General features: G+C 53.7%; 1 protein-coding gene across 5 annotated transcripts in view; it reads left to right on the top strand.

Moving 5' to 3' along the window:
- CRYL1 (crystallin lambda 1) overlaps positions 1 to 19,752 on the top strand; it is a 73,833-nt gene extending 54,081 nt beyond the window's left edge. For 3 of the 5 annotated variants that reach the window (XM_032610794.1, XM_032610796.1, XM_032610792.1), the window contains 3 exons: positions 13,569 to 13,674; positions 18,746 to 18,852; positions 19,207 to 19,752. In XM_032610794.1, coding sequence (XP_032466685.1) covers positions 13,569 to 13,674; positions 18,746 to 18,852; positions 19,207 to 19,320 — 327 coding nt within the window. In that variant the 3' untranslated portion in view covers positions 19,321 to 19,752. Of the gene's footprint in view, positions 1 to 13,568; positions 13,675 to 13,774; positions 16,112 to 18,745; positions 18,853 to 19,206 lie in introns of those variants that run through there. The other 2 variants (XM_032610793.1, XM_032610795.1) reach the window with 2 other exon arrangements.
- Positions 19,753 to 21,067: the final 1,315 nt, after the last annotated feature.

Below are 21,067 nucleotides of genomic sequence, written 5' to 3'. Positions count from 1 at the left end.
TTACAATTTTTCAGGAGGAAAACTAAATTATATTTTGAGTAAACTTGTATCTTCTAAAGGAGCCCAGTTTATTTCAAGAGCTTGAGGAAGAAACAGTGGATGACTTTTTTTTTTTTTTTTTTTTATTTTTGGCTGTGTTGGGTCTTCGTTTCCGTGCGAGGGCTTTCTTCTAGTTGCAGCAAGCGGGGGCCGCTCTTCATCGCGGTGTGCGGGCCTCTCACTATCGTGGCCTCTCTTGTTGCGGAGCACAGGCTCCAGACGCGCAGGCTCAGTACTTGTGGCTCACGGGCCTAGTTGCTCCGCGGCATGTGGGATCTTCCCGGACCAGGGCTCGAACCCGTGTCCCCTGCATTGGCGGGCAGATTCCCAACCACTGCGCCGCCAGGGCAGCCCTGGATGACTGTTAAACTTGTTGGTAGCATGCTTGTCTCACATATAGACAAGAGATTATTTATATATATATAAATTTACATACATCTATTTACATACGTGTAAATTTATATGCATATATGTTTAACATCATCCTTGAATTAAAAGATTTTAGACGTGACTTTAAAAATTGCCTGGCCACACGCACTCCCACTTGCATTTGTGTGAGGGGCCTGGTCCCTGGCAGGGAGACGTCAGGGCAGCTCCACACCTGGGAGTGGTCCAGGCTCTGCCGGTCTGCGCTCCATCCCTCACTTTCTGATGCTTCCCCAGCTTCTGAACGGGTCAGTAGCGTGCTCCGCCCACACCTGTCCTGCTGAAACTCGGCAGAGTGAACAAGGGTCTGTCCAGGTACGTGCGGCGAGAAGGGGGCTCGGGCTCAATCATCTTCGCCTGGAATGGATTCACAGCCTCTAGTCTCGACTTCTGCGGATGCCTGGCGGTCCCAGCCTGAGACAGAACAGGGAAGCTGGCCTGGGGGCACCGGCTTTCAGCTTCCCAGTGCAGGATGCACGTGACCCTCCCACAGAAGCCTGGCCGTGGCGTTTGGTCACATCCCTGTTGGGTTCATCATCTGAGCTGACTGCTCACACTAGCTGCAGTTCTGTGTTCTCACTGTTTGAATCCCGTTAATGCTCCTACATCTTCAAGATGCAGTGTTGGGATTCCCACTGTGAAGTTTTCAGCTTCAATTTCTCGGTGGCTGTAAAATGTTTTGGAATGTCAATCAGTGGTAGAAGCACTGAAGTAAAAACAGCCCCTTGGAGATCTGTTTAAAATATTTCCACCAGGACTTCCCTGGCAGTGCAGTGGTAAAGAATCCGCCTTCCAATGCAGGGGATGCGGGTTCGATCCCTGGTCGGGGAACTAAGATCCCACAGGCCACGGGGCAACTAAGCCCGGGTGCCACAGCTACTGAGCTCGCACGCCTCATCAAGAGAGCCCACGTGACACAAACTACAGAGCCCACTGCACTCTGGAGCCCACGCGCCACAACAGCAACAGAAGATCCCACGTGATGCAGCTGAGACCTGACGCGGCCAAAAAAATAAAGAAAAGAAAAGAAAAATATTTCCACTTGTCTAGAGTACGGGAACTTAATATACCGCAAGAAAAATTCACTCTGAAACGTTGCAGAGATTTTAGGGCAACTTTTATTTGTAAGATATCTTAGTGCCTGGAAGAGATGAAGAAAAGCCCTGCAGTTGAATTTTGCTTTTCTCTCATCTAAACGAGGAACACCAACTCGAGGAAAACTTAAGAGTTGGGAAGTTTTCCTTCCTCTTCTGTTTTCTGGAAGAGATTGTAAAAGTTCTGTTAATTCTTCCTTAAATGTTTGGTCGAATTCTCCAATGAAACCACCTGGGCCTGGAGAATTCTTTTTTGGTCTTGAATGGTTGTAGAACCATTCAGGCTGTTTCATCTTGGATGAGTTTTGGCGGTTTATGGTTTTGGAGAAATCGGCCCGTTTCTTCTGTCGCTGAACTTATGAGCGTGAAGTTGTCGGTGGTGCCTGTCGTGACATCCCTGGGTTCATTCCTGTTGTGGGTGATTCATGTCTGCTCTCTTTATCTTTGTCATGCTAGAGATTTATCAGTTTTGGTGCTTTCCTTAAGAGAAGGCTTTTTGTTTCATTGATTCCCTCCCCCTGCCCCCCCACTGTGGTTTTCCCGTTTTCAGTCTCACTAACTCTGGAGGGAGGGTATCCCTTCATCCTTGCAACCAAGCAGGAGAGAGAAATTCTAGGAAAGACAGGGTGGGAGCGGTGTGTGTGCATGTGTGTGCGTGCGTGTGCGTGTGCGTGCGCACGCGTGTGCGTGTGTGTGTGTGGCTCCTGCACGGGCCTGTCCTTCGTGGGGAACCAGGGGAGACGAGCCAAGGTCGGGAAGAGGCTGCGCAGAGCACACTGTCCCGTCCCAGCCCGTGAGCTCCGCAGGGCATCCATTGTGGGAGCAGGACGGGTGCCCCGGCTGCAGGGCACATGGGCGCTCACAGCCACGCGGTCCGTTTTTTCCTGGACCGTTTGGCTGCAGAATTGGGACGGAGCAGCCCCTGTTGGCTGGGAAATGCCAATGGCTATAGTCTAGTCATCCGAGATTAGGTCACTGGGTGACAGGATCCTGTTGGCCAGAAAAGTGATTTTCAGTCCATCTTAAGCTGACGAGCACAATAAGGGAAGCAGTGTTGTAATGACAGACTCTCGCCCAGACAACAGCTGAGCTTGCAGTGCCCGTAAATTCTTGCCGCGTTGAGGGAGGGTCCGTGGAGGCGAGCGGGAGTGAATCACGGAGCCGCCCTTGGGTTCTCAGCCCGTCGGAATGTGTGGGTGGTAATGAGCTTTAAATTGCTTACCTCCGGTTTTGTTCATCCTTCTGAGAAAGGTAACATCCAGGTGATTTCTGCTCCTTGGGCCTCTGGTGTCTTGCTCGGGGCTGTGGTCTGTGCAGGACCCTCGAGAGATTCCAGGCTTCCGTGGTCCAGCTTTATTCCTGGCACGAGCACAGCTGTTACGAGGACTGGTTTCAGCTAATGAAGTGCATCTCCAGGATCGTGTGGTAAAGTTCACAGATGAGACGTTTTGTGGTAAAGCCACTCAAGGGTTTCTGTTGGATGTAATTTAGGAGAGCACAGCGGTCCCTCCAGCATATTTGAAGTTGTGTCTAGGTTACTTCCAATACCTAATACGGCCTCAGTCATGAGTAAACAGTCGTTCATACAATGTCAGTGCTATTTAAATCGTCGTAAATAGGATGTAAAAACTGTGTAAACAGTTGCCTTTCCAGCAAAGTCAAATTTTGCCGTTTGGAGCTCTCTGGATTCTTTTTCCTGAACATTTTTGATCCACGATCGGTTGAATTCGAGGAGGTGGAACCCGTGGATACAGAGGACTGACTGTAAAACACAGAAATTAGGAGTCTCAGCACAGCAAACCACTGAGAATCACCTACTCATCAGTGACTTCCGTTTGTATATAGTATTTCAGAGCGTACAAAGTACTTTCCTTTACATTTCTCACGATTTTCAGAGCTTCTCAGATCATCCAGTCCTAACACCACGAGAGACATATTGTTATTTTTGCCTTTACAAATGAAGTGGTTTGATCCACGCTCCCCGGTCTGGTAGGGATTCAGACCTGTGCCACCTGTGTGCCGCGGTGGCTGCATTTGTAAGTGAAGATGACAACGGACTGTTCCCCGTCAAGATCTGATGAGGGTTGGATGGGTTATGTATGTAGAGGGCTTAGAACGTGGCTGGCGTATACTAATGGTTGAGTAGGTGGTATGGATTGTAGTGATGATGGTGGCAACCATGTTTTCTGAATCCCAGAGTCCAGGGATGTAACAGCAGTCACCTGTGAGTTAGCTCTGAGCTGCAGTGCTCGCATGCCAGGAGCACGAGTGAGGTCCTAGGGCTAAGGGTGGCAGCGTGGGCTTCACCTGGGCGCTTGTTGGAGATTCAGCGTCTCAGGCCCCACCCCAGCCCTGCACAATTGGACTCTGCATTTTATCAGCCCCCCCCTCCCCTCCCAGGGGATTCCTGTTCATCGTAAAGGGGGAGGAGTCCGGCTCACACCCTGAGACCTTGGCCTCAGCCTTGACGTATGGAATGCCATCTGTTCTAAGATACAATTGATTTATTTTTTTTTACATTTTAACATCTTCGTTTTATTGGCAGCCTTTTTCTTCCATAATGGAGCGTTAAATGCTAATTTAACTTTCAATCAACGGAGTCTTAACTTCAATGAGATACAGTATATTCTGCCATCTTTTTCAGTTGCCTTTTCCCCTTCCATGTTTTCTGTCTTTGCGTGTCTCTTGTTTCTGACCCTCTTTATCTCTGACTCAGGGCTCATAATAGATAAACATGCAGCTCTAACCATCTTCGCTTAGTGGAAAGACTCTTACATGGTCCCGATTCCTAGTCCTAGATTTATGACGCTGAATACCTCTGGTTATCCCAAAAAAGATGTGAAAATTGATTTTAAGACAAGATTTAATTCACTTTTGATTAAAACACAAACACAGCAGAACAAACGAACGCTAGGTTTTCACTGCTTCTCCAAATCAAAGCTCCCGTCCCCCTCAGTCCCCCAGATGCTGTCTTCCCCGTCACGCCGGCCGCACGCTTGGCATCAGCGATCCTCACGTGGCCTTTGGTTTCCGGAGCAGGGATGCAAACCGTAGTCTGGTTTTCCTCATTTAGTCACAGGCCTGTGTGAACAGAGTGTCCCTCCAAGGGTGATGGCCGAATCAAGCAGGCTCCTTGGGCCCGAGAGGCAGCCCTGCCGGCCACCGCGAGGCCGGTGCTCCCGGGCTGGTGCTGTAGGCTGGGCTGCGGGTTCCCAGCCTCGCCGTGAAGCTACACCTAAACTGGAGAGAACTGCCAACTCCTTTACGGAGGGGCCGACACCGGGGATTGATAGTGCTGAGCGGAGTTTGGGGGGAAGATGACCTAACGCTGTAGACTCACTGCCCGAACGACCCCTTAGGTTTCTCTCACTTGGGCTGTGATCGCACGGTGGTAGGCGGTTGTTGGATTTTGCTCTTCTTTTAGAAGCCAGTGTGAGCATGGGCCCAGTTCTCCAAGTTCAAGTTCGACCCCAGAAGTTTGCTTCTCACACATGGAGCCTTCTGAGAAGGAAGCCAGGTCAGACAGCGAGCCGCCTTGCAGCCGTCCTCTCCTGAGTCTGGGGGGGGGCTTTTTTTTCCATGAATGTCACCCTGAGTAAGTACAGGACCTGCCAACTACTCTGGAGGAAAAGCAGCACAAACAGGTGGCGAGGATGAAAAGAAGAAGGGGCGGGCTCAGGCTGAGTCACTTGCTCTGCAGGCTTTGGGATCAAGGAAGGCTGCAGAGACTCGTGGCCTGAGCGGCCCGACAAGAGAAAGCATGTTCGAAGCCGTGCTTCCGGGCAGGTGGAAGGCGGGGCTATTTTAGAAGTTTTTATTTAGAGAGAAGGTGTTGGAAACACCAGGACCGCTTAAGGCTTGGCTCCCCTGGAGCGCGGCCAGTAGGAAAAAGCTGAGGCTTGAGCAACATGTTACAGAAGAGACCTTGGCGACACCCATCGGTGTACTTGGCAAGAAGAGTCATGTAGAAGGAGTGAAGGGCGGTTAAGGGCGCCAAGAAAGAGGCCAGCTCCTGCCCTCCCCGCCACACCCTCAGCTGTAGGATTTTCTACATTTTATGTCTTTTAAACTTTAAACTTAAAAGTTTAGGGGTTGCGAATTCCCTGGCAGTCCAGTGGTTCATACTCTGAGCTTTCGCTGCCGAGGGCCTGGGTTCCCTCCCTGGTCGGGGGACTGAGATCTGGCAAACCACACAGCTTGGCCAAATAAAGAAAGAATAAAGAAATAAAAAACAAATTTATTTCTAAAAAAAACCCGTAAACTTTTTTTTGTTTTTTTTGGGGGGGGCCTTGCTGCACGGCTTGCTGGATCTTAGTTCCCTGACCAGGGATTGAACCCGGGCCCTCGGCAGTGAAAGCGCAGAGTCCTAACCATTGGACATCCAGGGAAGTGCCTACGTTTTTCTCTCAAAGAAGTAAAGTGTCTGAGGGAATTTCCTCACGGTTGCCTTTTCCTCCCCCAGCTCTGAGCCTCGGTCCTTCCAGGAAGGATGCTTCCTCTGTTTGCCGCTTTCAACCGGGGCCTGAGCAGCTCTCCCTGCCCCACGCAGGGCTCGGCTTCCTGCGCCGCTGGGTGCCCGGTCCATCCCTGCTTGGCGTTCATCTGCTCCAGGGTCCACGAGTCTTATGACTGCCCGTCACCAGGCGCCCTAGGTCAAAATTCACCCATGGAAACTTTTTCTAAAACGTTTTCCTGCCATCTCTGCATTATTTATTGTACCTCCTGAAAACATAGCCTCGACAAGGCTGAAGGAACTGTCTTCCCCTGGCCCCTGGAGCTCACCTTTCAGCCCTGGCCCACGTCCCTGTGCTCACCTGGCCTCTTCTTGCCTTCCGAAGCCTGGGTCAGCTTGTCCGTGGCAGGAAGTCCATCCCCAGAGGACACTGAAGGGTTCTCTGGGTTCCAGCTTTTCGAACTCTTTCTCCCGTGAAGTGTACCGAGCCTGCTGTGGACCCAGCTGCACTGTCACCCTTCTTAGCCTGCTTCTCGGGGGACGCATCAGCTGGGACTACAGGCCCTTCGGAGCAGGTGTGCCACCCCCTTCATGAGGCCCATCCTCCAAATTAACTGAGACCTGCTTTCTCGGCTGTAAGTTGGAAGAGCCTCCTATCAGTGGCCTTCCGTTCAGAGGCAGATGGAGAGGGAGGCGTTTCTCGTTACAGGGCAGCTCTGGAAGGACACCGGGGTCTCAGCATTTTAAGAAGCCCCAGAACTATATCGGGACCCACACCTGTAGCTCAGCAAGTGTTTCATGTCCTTCACTGACCACTGGGAGGCGATCAAATTAACGAGAGGCCACTCCTGGCGGACGCACGTTAGGCCGCCTGTGACAACCTGTGGGCGTGCAGGCACGGCTGGAAGGCGGGGGGCGCTGGGTTGCAGGTGCGTGTCTGGAGCTCCTGTTCCTGCTGGCGCCTCCTGTGCGTGGAGCTGGTCCGTCCAGCTCTCCTGAGGTTCCCTCCTGCATGGGGAGCTCCCGGCCCGGCTGCAGCCCGCAGACTCCGACGGTCTCCCTCAGGGCGGAACAGCCGAGAGACTTGATCTGCTGGCTGGGAATCACCAGTCAATTAGAACTCTCCCGGCAGCGACGGCCTGTAAGAAGTAGACCATTTCTGTAATAGGATTTTCCCTTTTACGGGAGGTTATTTTCTGAGTAGCCACGCTGGTGAGCAGCAAAGCCCTGCTGCAAGGAGAGATCCTGCTGACTGCTGTTTAGAGACAACTCCAGCCCCATTAACAAATACACGTAATGCAGACACCAACACATACTCAATTTAAAAAACCTGCTTGGCACGCCTGGGGTTACTGCAGCAGTGTTTAAAGTAAAAGCACCTATGCTAGTATTCTGACCACTCTAAAAGAAAATCAGCGATTTCCCTGGCGGTGCAGTGGCTGAGACTGTGCCTTCCAGTGGGGAGCTGGGATCCGCGTGCCTCGGGGCCGGGAAATCAGGGCACGGGGCACAGGCAGTATTGTAGCAAGTTCGCTGAAGACTTTAAGGATGTTCCACATCCCAAAAGAAAAAAAAATCTTTAAAAAGGAAAAGAAAATGAAATGAAATGCTGTCGCTCTAACACCTGACTGGTAATCCCCACCCACAGCTAATCAGGCAGTGATGGCTTTCAGGTCCTCTGCTGTGAGCTGGAAAGTTAACAGGCAGGGTGGGGGAGGGCAGCGCCCCCGGTGGAGGACAGGGGCAGAGGGAAGGCGTCCGCAGGAGAACGGGCAGAGAGGCGAGGCTGCAGGTGACCTCTGGGACAGGGAGCCTGAGGCCCGGCCATCCTGCTTCCCAAGGTGCAGGCGGGAGCGGCCCTGGAGGTGTGAAGCTCCGTGGCTGGTCGTGAGGGGCTGGCGGCCACGGGCCAGGTGTGCCTCGGCGTGGAGGCCGAGGGCTTCCGCTGCTTGGCGCCCACCTCTCTGTCGAGAGCCCCGTTCCCGGACGACCCCAGTTAGGGCTCCACCACCGCAGCGAGCCCTGGTGCGCTTACATTTGCACAAACGGATGCCTGGTGCTGTGGCTGTATTTAAGGTCCAGACCTTTACTTTGTGTTGGACTCATAATACTGGTGTTTTTCTCCCTGAAAGCTTTGTTACAAGCGCAGCAAAGTAAGAAAAATCACATGAGGGTGTCGCTGCCGCGGCCCAGACAGCTCTGGACTACCCCTCGGATTAAGACAAAGCCTTTCCCCTCTTTTCATTTTTTGGTTTCTTTCTGCTAAAAGCTTTATTCTTAAAAATATTCAAAGGGAAAATACCACTTACGTTCCCTACCCTGGGTCAAATTGCTTTTATTTTTCTGCGTTCTTGTCTAGCCTCTGTTAAGAATACTTTCCTTGAGGGCTTCCCTGGTGGCGCAGTGGTTGAGAGTCCGCCTACCGATGCGGGGGACACGGGTTCGTGCCCCGGTCCGGGAAGATCCCACGTGCCGCGGAGCGGCTGGGCCCATGAGCCATGGCCGCTGAGCCTGCGCGTCCGGAGCCTGTGCTCCGCAATGGGAGAGGCCACAACAGTGAGGGGCCCGCGTACCGCAAAAAAAAAAAAAAAAAGAATACTTTCCTCGACTTTTTATTCATTTCTAATGGCTTCATGAGATTTCATTCCACTGATCCTTTTGAAAAAATCTAATTGTTCGCCTGCTGTGGGTTGTTTTAAGGTCATTTCAGGTTTTCTGCCGTACGATGCCTCTTTGCACACACGGTCTCCTCTGGCACCTTCTTCTCCCAGAACAATTCGGGCAGTGGGATCGCCCCGTCGGGCCGCACGCCTGCCGAGGCTGCGGCCCCGTCTGCCCCTCACTTCCCAGTGGCCTTGCCGGGACCGTCCACCGCGAGCTCTCGTCTCCTTGCCCCGCGTCCCCTCTGAGGCGCCGGATGCGGGGGTTTGATGCGTATGAGTCAGTGTCCTGTTGCATCAGTTAAATGTGTTCAGTCAGCTCTTCTCCAGGGTCGCACGGCTTGCCTGTGTCATCCCGCAGGAATGGCCCCGCCCCGCTTCCAGGAAAGCACAGGGTGCTGAGCGGCTCACAGACCCGACAGCCTCTGGGTGACAGCGGGGCAGCACTTAGCAGTCTCCCCTTTTTCACCTATGAAAGTCCTGTCCTTGCCTCGCCTTTTCCCTGGAAGGAAGTGTGGGTGGGGACGGGTGGATCAGGGCTTCGTCACTTGCTCCGGAGCCAGTTTTCATATTGTGTGTGGGAGACGCAGTGCTTAGCGAAGAGTGTAGGAAACAAAGGCATGCAGGCGTACGTGAGTGGAAGGAACTAACTCATGGTTCTAGCTGGTTTCTTGTGAGAAAAACCTGACCCCTCATCATCGTGATAGTACTTAGTTTAAACTCCGTGATCAGTAACTACGTTATTACTCTGTACCGTTTGTTCATAAGGGCTGCAGGGATGGACTTTCTAAAGAGTCCAGTGCCCCGACTCGGGCTTGACTATCTCTGCACCGGGGTCACTGGCGTCTGGCTTGACACTGAACGTCTCTGGGGATCGGGGACTAAGCCTGAGGTGGCCTCTTTCTCGGTAACCCCTTCTCCTGGGCCTCTGACGTGGGGGGGGTGTGTGTGTGTGTGTGTGACGCTGGACCAGTGCAGGCTTCCTTCACGCCCCTGGATGTTGCATTTCGTCGTCTGACACACTAAAGCTTTTTCTGTCTCAGTTAAGACATTGGATTGAAGCCTGCGCAGCTCTGGTTGGGGGAACTCGTGTATAACCTCGTCCAGATTCCTGGGAAGCAGGCCTGTTCCTCGTGGTGACGGTGCCGGCCAAGGTGGAGAAGTGTTTGCACAAGAGAAGCTTGAAAATTCAGGACCAGGTGTGGTGAAAAGTAGAGCAAAACAAAGTAGAAGATCAAAAGCTGGGAAATAGTAAAAAAGAACCAGACAAGGAAAGATGGCGTGAGAAACGTGAGAAAAGCAAGTGACCGTGAGGCCATATGCCAAAAATACGTGCATCGAACAAGAAAGTTTAATATGAGAAGGGGGTGATTAGAAGGAAGGATATTTCTGGGCAGCTGGTCATCAGTAGAGGAAACAGTCCCATGGCTCTCCCTTCAGCAGAGTTTGCATCCCTGAGCTACGCAAGAGCCCCGCCGCCTCCCCCTTCTTTCGCGTACCCCCAAAGGACAGGCCGAGCACCACGGTCCTTATTTTAGTGGTGTCTTCCCATTCTCCTCCTGCTCACAAAGTACCAGACCCAGGATGCCCGAGGGTAAGGATCGTGCTTTGAACTTCACTCTGTCCCCTGCGAGGATCGGCTGCGCTGGGCCAGAGGGCCGCTCATTCAGTCACACACGGGCTTTGCCCGTGTTTCTCTGAGGATGTTTTATAGATGCGATTAGCAGCTACAGTCAGTTGACTTGAGTAAGGAGATTATTCTCAATAATCTGGGCAAACTTCATCCAGTCAGCTGAACAGCCTTCACCAGCGGCTCCCGCCCTGGATCTCAGATGTGCCGGTGTCCACACGCCGATTCTTTGGCATAAATCTCTTGGCGTATCTGTAGCTGAGCGGTCCTGTCTCTCTGGTGGGACCCTGACTGGTACATCCCAGACCTTTCATTGCACTTGAAGTTTGCACCTTGCTTGTGGGCGGCAGTCTGGGAACCTCCTGTGAGCACGCCAGGTGCAAAGTGTGTGCCCAGGCCGTGGGTGTGTGTTGGTGGATTGTGGAGAGCCTTAGACTTCAGCTAAAGGAGGTGAGTTGAGGCAGGACGTGTTCAGTGAAGGGGCTCCTGCCCACTCTGGCTGGGCTCTCCTCATCCAGTGGTTTTGCAGGACACGATGCAAACCACCTTTTGAACTAGCAGTGATCATAGTGTTCATTGCTCTGCCTGAGATTTAGGAAACTTTTAACCACTTGGGGCTTTTCCTTGTACGTGTGACTTGAGAATTTTACCACGAGATAGAGGAAGTACTGATAGCTATACTGACCCCCCAGGCACACTGGAATGAGGGGGTTTCAATCCTCAAACTGCTGCGGGGGTCCTGTCTCTAACCAAGGAGTCGTCACCAGATCCATTCATCTCAAGCGCTTGGCCCGCCTTTTATGCCATAGCAAGGATTTATTTAGTTATTATTGATAATGTTAACATCTAGGCCACAGGTGGCACTAGGGCTCTGGGTGGAGCGGAGCTCACAGCACAACTTGACCTTCAGAATATCCCGAACACGAAGCCTTAGTTCTGTGCTGAGTGCAGCAGGGATGAACCCGGGCATCTGCCTCAGTGACATGCAACCCTCATCAGCGAGCATCTTGGCTGAATTTCTCATGGCCGTTTCTTTTCTTTGGATTTAGCTTCTGGGTAAAAAATCAAGCTTAGAGAAATCTGCCTCAGAAAATTCAAATAGGGCAGAAAGAAGCAGTTAGGAAGAGGAAATATTAAAACTTCTTCTCTTTTCTAACTTGTTCAGCTCATGAATAGCAACTGGTCAAAAACTGACCGCCCTCCGTGGATGAAGCAGGAGTGAAGCAAGCGCAGGTCCTCTCCAGTGTGAGGGCGCCGGGTGATGGAGAGGCCCTCTAACGCTCTGATTGGTCGGGTCACTGTTAGCGCTCACGATTCTTACAAATCAAAATCTAATTACTCTGGGTGGCTCACTGCGTGGGTATTCTGAAGCCTTTGGAAGTCAACTCTGAAAGTACTGAACACAGTTTTGGGAGAAGAGAGTCAAGGCAAACACCGTCGCAGGCCCAGGCTGGCTTCCGGGTCCGCATCCTTCCCAGTTTGGTGGTGGAATGGAAACTCGAGGCTGTTGGAATGTTGGCCTGGGGGCCAGGACTGAGGGAGGGTCGGCAGCCCCTGCGTGGCTGCCTTTCACGGCGCTCCCGAGCCCTGGGAGCCTTGGGTGCGGGAATGCCCTTCTTGCCCAAGACATGGCGCGGAGGGAGCAAGGGAGAGAGGCGGCAGGACCCTGCAGACCAGCAGTCGTTTCTTGGTGGTTCAGGGCGGCACCACCACGGGCCTTGTGTTCAGTGTTTCCTCCTGGTGCCCATGCCCCGCCACCCCCCCTCAGCTCTGCCACCAGGAGGGGAGGGCGGGCGACTGGTGAGTATCTGAGTGAACTGAGTTGATTTGCTCTCAGTAGCGGTCAGATGAACCCAAGGATAGTTTAGAACTAATAGGAAGCCCCGGGTCCACGCCACCTGGGGACAGCGACACGGGTGCAGATACATCGGCTCCCAGTGGAGGACGCGCCAGGCCGCGGCTCTGCAGTCGTTTACGGTGGAAATGACGACAGCTCAGATGTTTACCAACAGTAGGACGGATGAGGAAGCCGCGAGGACGGGCGCCTACAGCAACACACGGCTCTGGTGAATCTTGAAAGCGTGAGGTGGACGCAAGTCAGAAAAGAACGCACTGTGAATCCATCTCCAAGAAGATGCAAAACAGGCAAAATGCAGAGTCCATGTTTCAGGAACGTGGAGGAAGGAATGGTTATTACGAAAGTCAGGATGTTTGCCTCTGGGCGAGTCAGGAAGCCGGCTGGGCTTGCTGGAGGCGCCGCGCGCTCAGCTCCGCGTGCGGCTCCGCGCGTCCCCGTCTGCCACACGCGCGTGCGCACGTGTGTGCAGCCACGTGGAAAGGGCTTCTCACCCAGGGTCCTCAGTCGCCCCGAATCAGCCCTGCCCTGCGTGGGCCCCCGGCCCCCCATCCTCGCAGACGCCCACGGGGGCCCGAGGGACTGTTTTCTCCCCCGGCAGCTGGGCTGCAGGGGTGAGGGGCGCGCGGGCCTCCTGGGGGCCTGGACTTTGGCGGTGGAGCCCCCGGCCCGGGGGAGGGAGGGAGGGAGGGCGCCGGGCGGGGGGTGTGTGCGCGCCGGGGCTGAGGGTCCAGGCTTGCTCCACCCCCGACTCCCTGTTCCCGAAGCGGGGCCTCTCCACGTGGAGGTAGCCGCTCCGGAAACAGAGCTGGAGACTTCGCAGCCACCCTGACAGCCTGGGCCGCTTCCCTCTCCCGGCGGCCGCGCGGGTCATCACCTCGTGTCCCTGCACCTTCCGCAGGCGACCGCGGGGAAGGTAGGGCCGTGTGAGCAGCACACACACACACACACACACACACACACACACACACTCACTCACTGCTCGAAGCTGCCTTGCATCAAAGAATAGCACTTGTTTACGTGCGCATCAAAAGCTGAGCGCGGCCGGGCTTGCAGGCGGACGAAGCCTGGAGGACGCTCTCCAGCTCTTCTGACAGCCCCGGGTCTCAGGCAGACGTGCAGAGAAGCCTTCCGCCCTTTGCTTCCGACAGGACGAGGGTTGTAGGTTAGAGAAGGGGGGACAGTGGAGGGGCCGGAGATTAAATTGGTATTCGACCCTTTCACAGCACACTCTCCTTTCAGGATCCGTTTGTATCCTACAGTTCTGTGATGCCGCGTTTGATGAAACCTGTGATAGTGCTTTGCAGAGAATTTTGGGATCCCGCTCTAGAGAAGTCAGGATGAGAATGATGGTAATGAAACGGCCTTTCCCGAGGACTCACCACCTTGCCGGCCCCTTCTCTCCACTTAGGAAGGAGTAGTGTCCCCGGGCGACCTTGACCTCGTCATGTCGGACGGCCTGGGCATGCGGTACGCGTTCATCGGGCCCCTGGAGACCATGCACCTCAACGCCGAAGGTAGGCTTCCGTCCCGTCGGGTTCAAGGTGGGATTCTGTGCTGTTTAGTGCTTTCATGGTTTTGTAACGGTCAATCTTGCCTTTTCTTACAACTGAATAGAAACAGTGTCGTGCAGGAGATGGCGGCCAGTCCGTCATTCACAGGGAGGGGCTGAGGGGAAAGTCCACGCGGGCTCCACGCACCTCCCTGTGGCAAGAACTGGGGGGCGGGGGCGAAATGCTGCCGACACCACCAAGGACCTTCCAGCCTGAGGAAGGCAGAGCTGAGTGTTTCCTGAGAACGATGGTGAAGCGCTTTACAGAGGCAAGAAGAAGAAATAGGATTGGGGACATGACCACCGGAACCTCGACTGCACACACCTTCAGCCCAAATAGAAGCAGCTTCTGGGCGTGTTTGCTGAGCATGGGTCTCCTTCCAGAAGGCGGGGGACGCCTGAGGGAGGGGCTTCTGCGGCTGCCCCAGAAGCCGACCTCCAGGGGCTGGGGGAATAGGGGAGAGCCAGTGAGCTGGTGACACTGAAAGAAAAATAACATGAGAAGGGGAGACTCTCCCAAGGATGAAACTTTCAGCCAGACTTCAATCAACTGAAAAAAAGGACGTCATTTGAAAAAGAAGCAATAAAACCTACAACAAATTAAGACAAAATAAATCAAAAAAAGCTATGCATAAAAATCTGGGAAAATGTCACCTAAATGTTATTACTGCTGCTGTCTCTTGGCGATGAAATGATAAGTAACATTATCCTTGTGCTTTTTTATGTTGTCATAAATTTGTACAATTTTTGTGAATTGTTTTAAGCATTAGGTTATTAACTTGTGAAACTTGAGTACAAATAGAAAACAAATGTTGTGTTCAGCTCCATGGTCTACATTTAACGAACGTGTTGAGAAACTGGGGCATATCCAGAAGAAGGTGACCGGAGTAGTATGTGTCTGTCTGTCTGTCTGTCTGTGTCTTTTGTGGGGCTGGAGCTAGAACAGAAGACCGGAAACGGCCGGAGGGACTTTCTAGAACCTGGAGCTGATGTGCGGAGAGGCCCTGCTGTGAGAGGGGAGCTGAGGGGCCGGAGGCTGGTGCCCACCTGCCAGACGCTTGAGAGGAGACTCCTGCAGTGAGGTCGGGGGGTGGGGGGCTGGAGCAGGTGACCCTTGGGAGCCTGTTGGACGTAGATTTTAGAGTTCCACGGTGTTTTCCTGTTAGTTCAGTCACTTCTCACCACAGTAATTGGTGGAATATAGTTTCCAGTGAGTGAGTCAAGCAGTTTCCTAGATGCGTCGGTGCCCGGCTGCACACGTGTGCGCCCAGAAGCAGTTCAGTACGGGATGGTTCTCCCCGGGGCGGAGCAGGGGGAGGGGCTGCGCAGAGAGCAGCGAGCAGGGGTTCCCACGATCGCTCCTTAAAATGAAGCCTTGGAAAATTTCAAACGTTTTTTTCAACCAGAACCTTAAAAGTGAGGAACATATTTAAGCATTTGAAGGGAACGTAGACACTGCCTGGTAACCGTCATGTTTTTCTTTTTCTTTCTACCTTTTTTTTTTTCTTGAGAAAAATAAGATAATTCAGGTATCACAAGAAATCTATAGGGAGAGACTGAGAACAGCTTTAACTCTCAAACAAATAGAAACTAGAAGCCGATGAAACCAGAAACTCAAGAATCAAATAGTGTGCAGACAGGAAGGAGGCCCACAGCAATTTTTCAAACAAAGCAGAAATGATAAGAAAACCTAATTGGCTTAAAATGATAGTGGTGGACGGATGCAGTTTTCAACTTCAGAGCATTCCAAAGACCAGAGTTAGACCGTTTTGAGATCTGGCTTGGCATCAATGGAAATGTTCGTTACTCCTCACAGTGTCACCAGAATATATCAAGAATTCTTCCTTTTGGATATAGTTTTATATAAAGCCGACATCTCAGGTTAAGGCTAGTTATTAGTCTTTAAAAGCTACAGTTTATCTGGAAGTGGTAGGGGTATTTTAGGATCTGTTTTTAATCTAATAAAATAGCACCTGAGAAACAGGAGGCCAGCATGCCTACTCCGTTTGGCTACTTTTTAAGGCAGCGCCGGCTCTCAGAGTGGTGGGTCTGGCTGGTGGAGCCAGCCAGCGCCCCGCTGACCTGCAAGCTAGATGACCTTGGCAGGTCAGTTCACTGCACCTCAGTTTCCCCACCTGTAAAAGGGGTATAGCAGCAGTGACCCCCCCCCCCCCCGCCCACAGGGGTGGCATGAGAATACATGGTGTGGAGACACTGGGCTCAAGTTAGAAACCAGTGAAATGAGCTAAATCTAATTTCATGAGAATCTGTTTTCTCCCCCCCACCCCAACCCCCGCAGTCTTTTCTTATTCCGTATAAGCATCTCTTAAGAAGTTAGGTTCAGGGCTTCCCTGGTGGCGCAGTGGTTGGGAGTCCGCCTGCCGATGCAGGGGACACGGGTTCGTGCCCCGGTCCGAGAAGATACCACATGCCGCGGAGTGGCTGGGCCCGTGAGCCATGGCCGCTGAGCCTGCGCGTCCGGAGCCTGTGCTCCGCAACGGGAGAGGCCACAACAGTGAGAGGCCCGTGTACCGCAAGAAAAAAAAAAAAAAGTTAGGTCCAGAGTCTTCTAAAAAGGTAAGCTCTATGAGTTTTTGGAAGAGGGTATTATTGACAGCAGAGGGCATGGATGTAAAGAAGATATGGGGGAAGGGCAGACTAGTGGGATAAAAGGTGAAGTGTTTTTTTTCCTTTCCTTTTTTTTTTTTTTTTACATAGTTTTAATTTATTTATTAGCCTGTGTTGGGTCTTAGGTGCTGTGCGCAGGCTTAGTTGCCCCGCCCCGCGGGATCCCGTGTGGGATCTTAGCTCCCCGACCAGGGATCGAACCCGCGTCCCCTGCATTGGAAGGTGGATTCTTAACCACTGGGCCACCAGGGAAGTCCCTAATTTCCATTTTCAATGAAATTGTTATTCTAGAATAATTCCCACTCAATTCACCTTTCATGGTGTAGAGAAGCCAAAATTATCGTTGGAAATATTTAAAAGCCTCCTTTTTTACTCTCTAATGGACGGGGATGTGTTGCAAATAATAGTAAGAGTGATACCTTCACTGGAAAGTTGTCAATAAGGCAGGCACACCGCGGATCCTGACTGTAAGTCACTGTGAACTTCCTGTGTCTGGAGCGAGTGGAGGCTCCCAGCCTCGCCACAAACAACGGGCTGTTTATCCTGAGAGCTGAGTGCATGTTATAGAAAGTGTTTTTATGCTAATGAGACTGAAGTTTTAATTGGTTTTCTGAACAAGTTGGGGAGAAGTTATGAACTGTAAAGAGTTTCACCATATTTTATTCTGTTCTGAAGAAATAAAAGCCCTTTTAAAACTACAAATTGTATAAAAGGCAGTAGGGAAAAAAAGATTCTAGAAAGCCCCTGGGAGACTCAGATGACTTCACAGGGGCAGTGAAAGAGGGACACTCGTTCAGAAAACGTAAAGTGACCCAGAGGTGAAACACGGCACCTGAATCGAGTCCCGTGGCTCATTGCTGGGGGTTGGGGGCCGGGGCAGCTTGTTTCTCCGAAAGTGGGTGAGGTTCGCGGCTGCAGCACATCTGCCTGCTCTTTTCTCACTCAGTGTCTCCACTCGGTTCAGCGTCTCTGCTTCCCCAACACGAGTCAGCTGTATTTGTGTCTGGATTTTATAATCCAGAGTTTGAGTTTGAATAAACCAACAGATCGTCACAGTGAAGTAAATAATGAGCTCTGGCCCGTCCCCTGGTGCTTCTGGTAAACACAGTGAAACCCCTCATCTTAAAAGGGGGCGGCCACCACTTAACGGCAGGTGCTAACGTCAGAGACGTTGCATTTTCGAATTCTCACCCTCGGGACCACTTTCTCTTCTAAGACAAAGTGGGGTATCATTTTATCACCCTCTGAGAGAAGGCAAACGATTTGGGACAAATGCAGTTGAAATCAGCGAATTTAGGCTTTCACATCAGTGTAGACGCACCAAAAGCAACCCCACAGAAGTTGTTTTTCTTTTTTAAGGCGTAACTAGCGGAGATCATTTTTATTTTAAACGAATCGCGCAGTGTTCGTGGGGTCGGTGAGGGCCCAGCTCCGGATCTCTGCAAATCCTGCAGTTTTGTTTGTTCCCTTGTTATCTTTTTAGCCTGACTGACCAACTGCCGAGTCTCCCTGGTTTTGAGAGAGGTTGGCAAAGGGCCAGAGCAGCTCAGCGGCTCCGGGGCCAGGCTCCCGAGGCGACCTGCCCGGCGGGCAGGAGGGAGGGATGGGGGAGGGAGGGCCACGCTGTGTGCCGATTGGTGAGTCCAGGCAAGCCCGCCCCCCGTATGGGCAGCTGACGGGCTTCCTCTTGGAGTCGGCCTCTGCCACGCAGCCCGCGTGCTGCTCCTAAGTGCGGCGCTCCGCCCCCCCCCCCCCCCCCCCCCCCCCCGCCAGGATGAGCCTCTGCTCCATGTGCTTCTCCACCAGAATCCTAGGGCTCCATCTTCGATTGAGGGCCCGGCGTAGTGGGAAGTCGTGTGGCCGGGCTCAGATGCAGGTCGGGGCAGGTGGCTGGCGGCGCCCTAACCCAGCGGCCACAGCCTAGCCAGCCCCTGGGGTGAAGAGCCCGTGTTAAGGCCGCCGCCGCCCGGTGGGTCAAGTGCCAGGTAGAATCCAGGGATAAGAGCGGAGTGGGCAACGGATTTAGTTGAACTTGACATCTTTGGGTCTTAGAACATGCATTCGAGCCATGTACACGAGTAACCTCATAGGTACATCGTTGAAGGAGACGCTTGTGGTGAAAACAGCATTAATGGGATAGTCGAGGAATCAAAGCAGGAACGTGGGCCGACCCAGCGTCCCTGAGGCGCTGACCCAGGCCTGGAGGTCGGGTTGCTTCTCGGGCCTTTATTACCGAGAAAAGCTTGAGCAGTGAGCCCAGGGCCGCTGACAGGGGTGCCTTTCCCACCCGCAGCCCTGCTTCGTCCACGGGAGGTGAGCCCAGGGCAACACCCTCCGGACACATTCTTGGTTTGGGCCGCAGACAAGAGTTCTCTGACTTGGGCATCCTTGTTTTCTTGTGCTTCCAGGTATGTTAAGCTACTGTGGCAGGTACAGCGAGGGCATGAAACGTGTCCTAAAGACTTTTGGACCCGTTCCAGAGTTTTCCGGGGCCGCAGCTGAAAAAGTGCACCAGGTGTGTAGACTCCCTGCCGGTGGAAGGCGAGGATTCGTTTGTAGCCAGGCTCTTTGGCTTGACTTTGAGGTTCCATGTCCCTGACTGTCCATAGCCCCGTCAGGGTCTCAGGGGACCCTCCGAGCGGTGTGACCAAGGAACTGGCAGGTCATTTTGACTCGTCTGAAGGAACCGTCGGCCCCTCTGGATTTGGAAAGTTACATTAGTTGAGGGTTTGCCAGGCTTCTTTTGTCTCTGAAAGCAAATTCAGAGTTTGCATAAATAGGAGAAGTTTCCCTCCTGCCAAGTTAGTTGCTCTTCATGCTTCTTTCCCCTTTTTCCCTCTTGTCTGTTCTGTTTCTTTCCTGTTCCCAGGCCATGTGCGTGAAGGTTCCAGATGACCCGGAGCACTTAGCTGCCAGGAGGGAGTGGAGGGACAGGTGCCTCATGAGACTTGCCAGACTGAAGAGCCAGCTGCAGCCCCAGTGAAGCCTCGTGCGACCACTGCCGCCCGTGCTGGAGCCCGTTCGCTGGAAGCACGAGCCCCTGTCAGGTGGCTCAGAGATGCTGGGAGGCCTTGGGAGCCCAGCAGGCAGAGCACGACCTGCTCTCCACTAGGCAGGCGCCCTGGTGGACTGGGGGTCAGAGCAGCGCTGAGGTCTGCGGGCTGGATCCCCTGCCACCAGGGCAGCCAAGAGAGCAAATCGCCTGAAGATTTTACCATTTACTTCCCGTGTGGTTACATGTGGATACATTTCATAGCCAGTGATCGGAGTTTCAAGTTATTTTAATCTGCTGCAAAATACTTTTCCCATTATTTGCTGACCCCTCGCTGAGTACTCTGAGCCCCCGCATTTATGGGGCAACTCCCTTCATTTTCTTGACGCTTATTCCAAATAAAAGCGTTTGATTCCATAAAGACGTCTTTTCCTTCTGTTCTTTCTGCGCAAGTCGGTGATCCTGATGACGAGCGTTATCTCGAGTGACCACGACGGTCGAGTCGTAAGCGGATCCTTTGTTCAGAGCCCTCTGTCATTCGGGGACAACCCACAGTTTGGGCCAGAGTTTCCCACGGCGCCACGGTCGGGTGTGCTTGGGAAGCCCCTTCTGGGGGTGGCGTGCAACCCACCGACGCCGCCACAGCGAGCGCGTGACCGATGACACGGCCCGTCTCCGGCCGTGAGCAGGACGAGGGTGACCCTGGGCTGTGGAGGCCGCACCCGGGACGGGGGCTGGGCAGAGGCTGGGGATCCCGGGCCGGCCGGTGTCCGCAGGGCAGCCCCCGGCAGGGAGAGGGCGCTGGAGCGCACAGACCTTCGCTCGGGCCGCGCCCCCGCCCAGTCTCCGGAGCCCCTCCCAGCCCCCGGCGGCGGCGGAGGAGGGCGGGCCGGCGGGAGACCCCTTCCGGCTGTAGCACGGGGCGCTCCTGGGCGAGACCCTCGGCTCCCGTGAGCCGGCCTCGGGCTGCCCGGCCGGGGATCCTCGCCAGGTTCTGACTGGCCCTGGGGACCCTCGCAAGCTGGACCCCCTTTGCCACTGTCCCTTCGCCACGGCCGAGGTCTTGCTCTTGTTGAACAGCCCGCAGGGCCACCTCGGCCTCTGGAAGAGCTGCCACATTGTCCCTTCTGGGCTGTGGCCCGGAGCGCGGGCTCTGACAGCCACCTGCTTGTTTCAGTCCGGACCCGGGGCCGGGCGTCCCTGGCGGGTTTTCTAGGTTGGATGGAACCACACTTGGCACTACAGCAAGCGGAGAGCTTACACACACCCCCACCCCCAAATTGTCACCTGCCCAGGTGGCGCTGGACAGGTAGGACCCGAGCAGCACGAGGACACCTGGCACTCTGCCTGGAAATCCCTCCTGTCCTTTAAAGGGCGTCGCGTCGCCAGTCCAGTGCTGGGGCTGCCTGCCCCCCCACGGAGCATCCCTCAGGTTCGAGGTGGTGACATTTTGTTTCCCTCCTCGGCAGGGAGCTCGTTTGTATTCTGCCGAGGTAAGAGCTCTGTTCCATTCCCTTTGGCCCGGCGTTTCTCCTTTTTTCAGATCTCCAGGCCCACGAATTTTGGGTCACTGCCCTTCCCCCAACACGCCGCTTGGAATTCACTCCTCCCGCTGGCGTCCTGGCTGCCCCCGGCCCTGGGCACCTGCAGGCCTGCGGCTCCCTGGGGCTCAAGCTCTGGGTCCCAGCCAGCCAGGCCTACGGACGCTGGGTTTCAGCCCAGTCCCGAGCTCGGGGCT

Source organism: Phocoena sinus, chromosome 18 (genome assembly GCF_008692025.1).
Source record: "Phocoena sinus isolate mPhoSin1 chromosome 18, mPhoSin1.pri, whole genome shotgun sequence".
Lineage (NCBI taxonomy): Eukaryota > Metazoa > Chordata > Mammalia > Artiodactyla > Phocoenidae > Phocoena > Phocoena sinus.
This window is presented reverse-complemented; position numbering and strand designations above follow the sequence as displayed.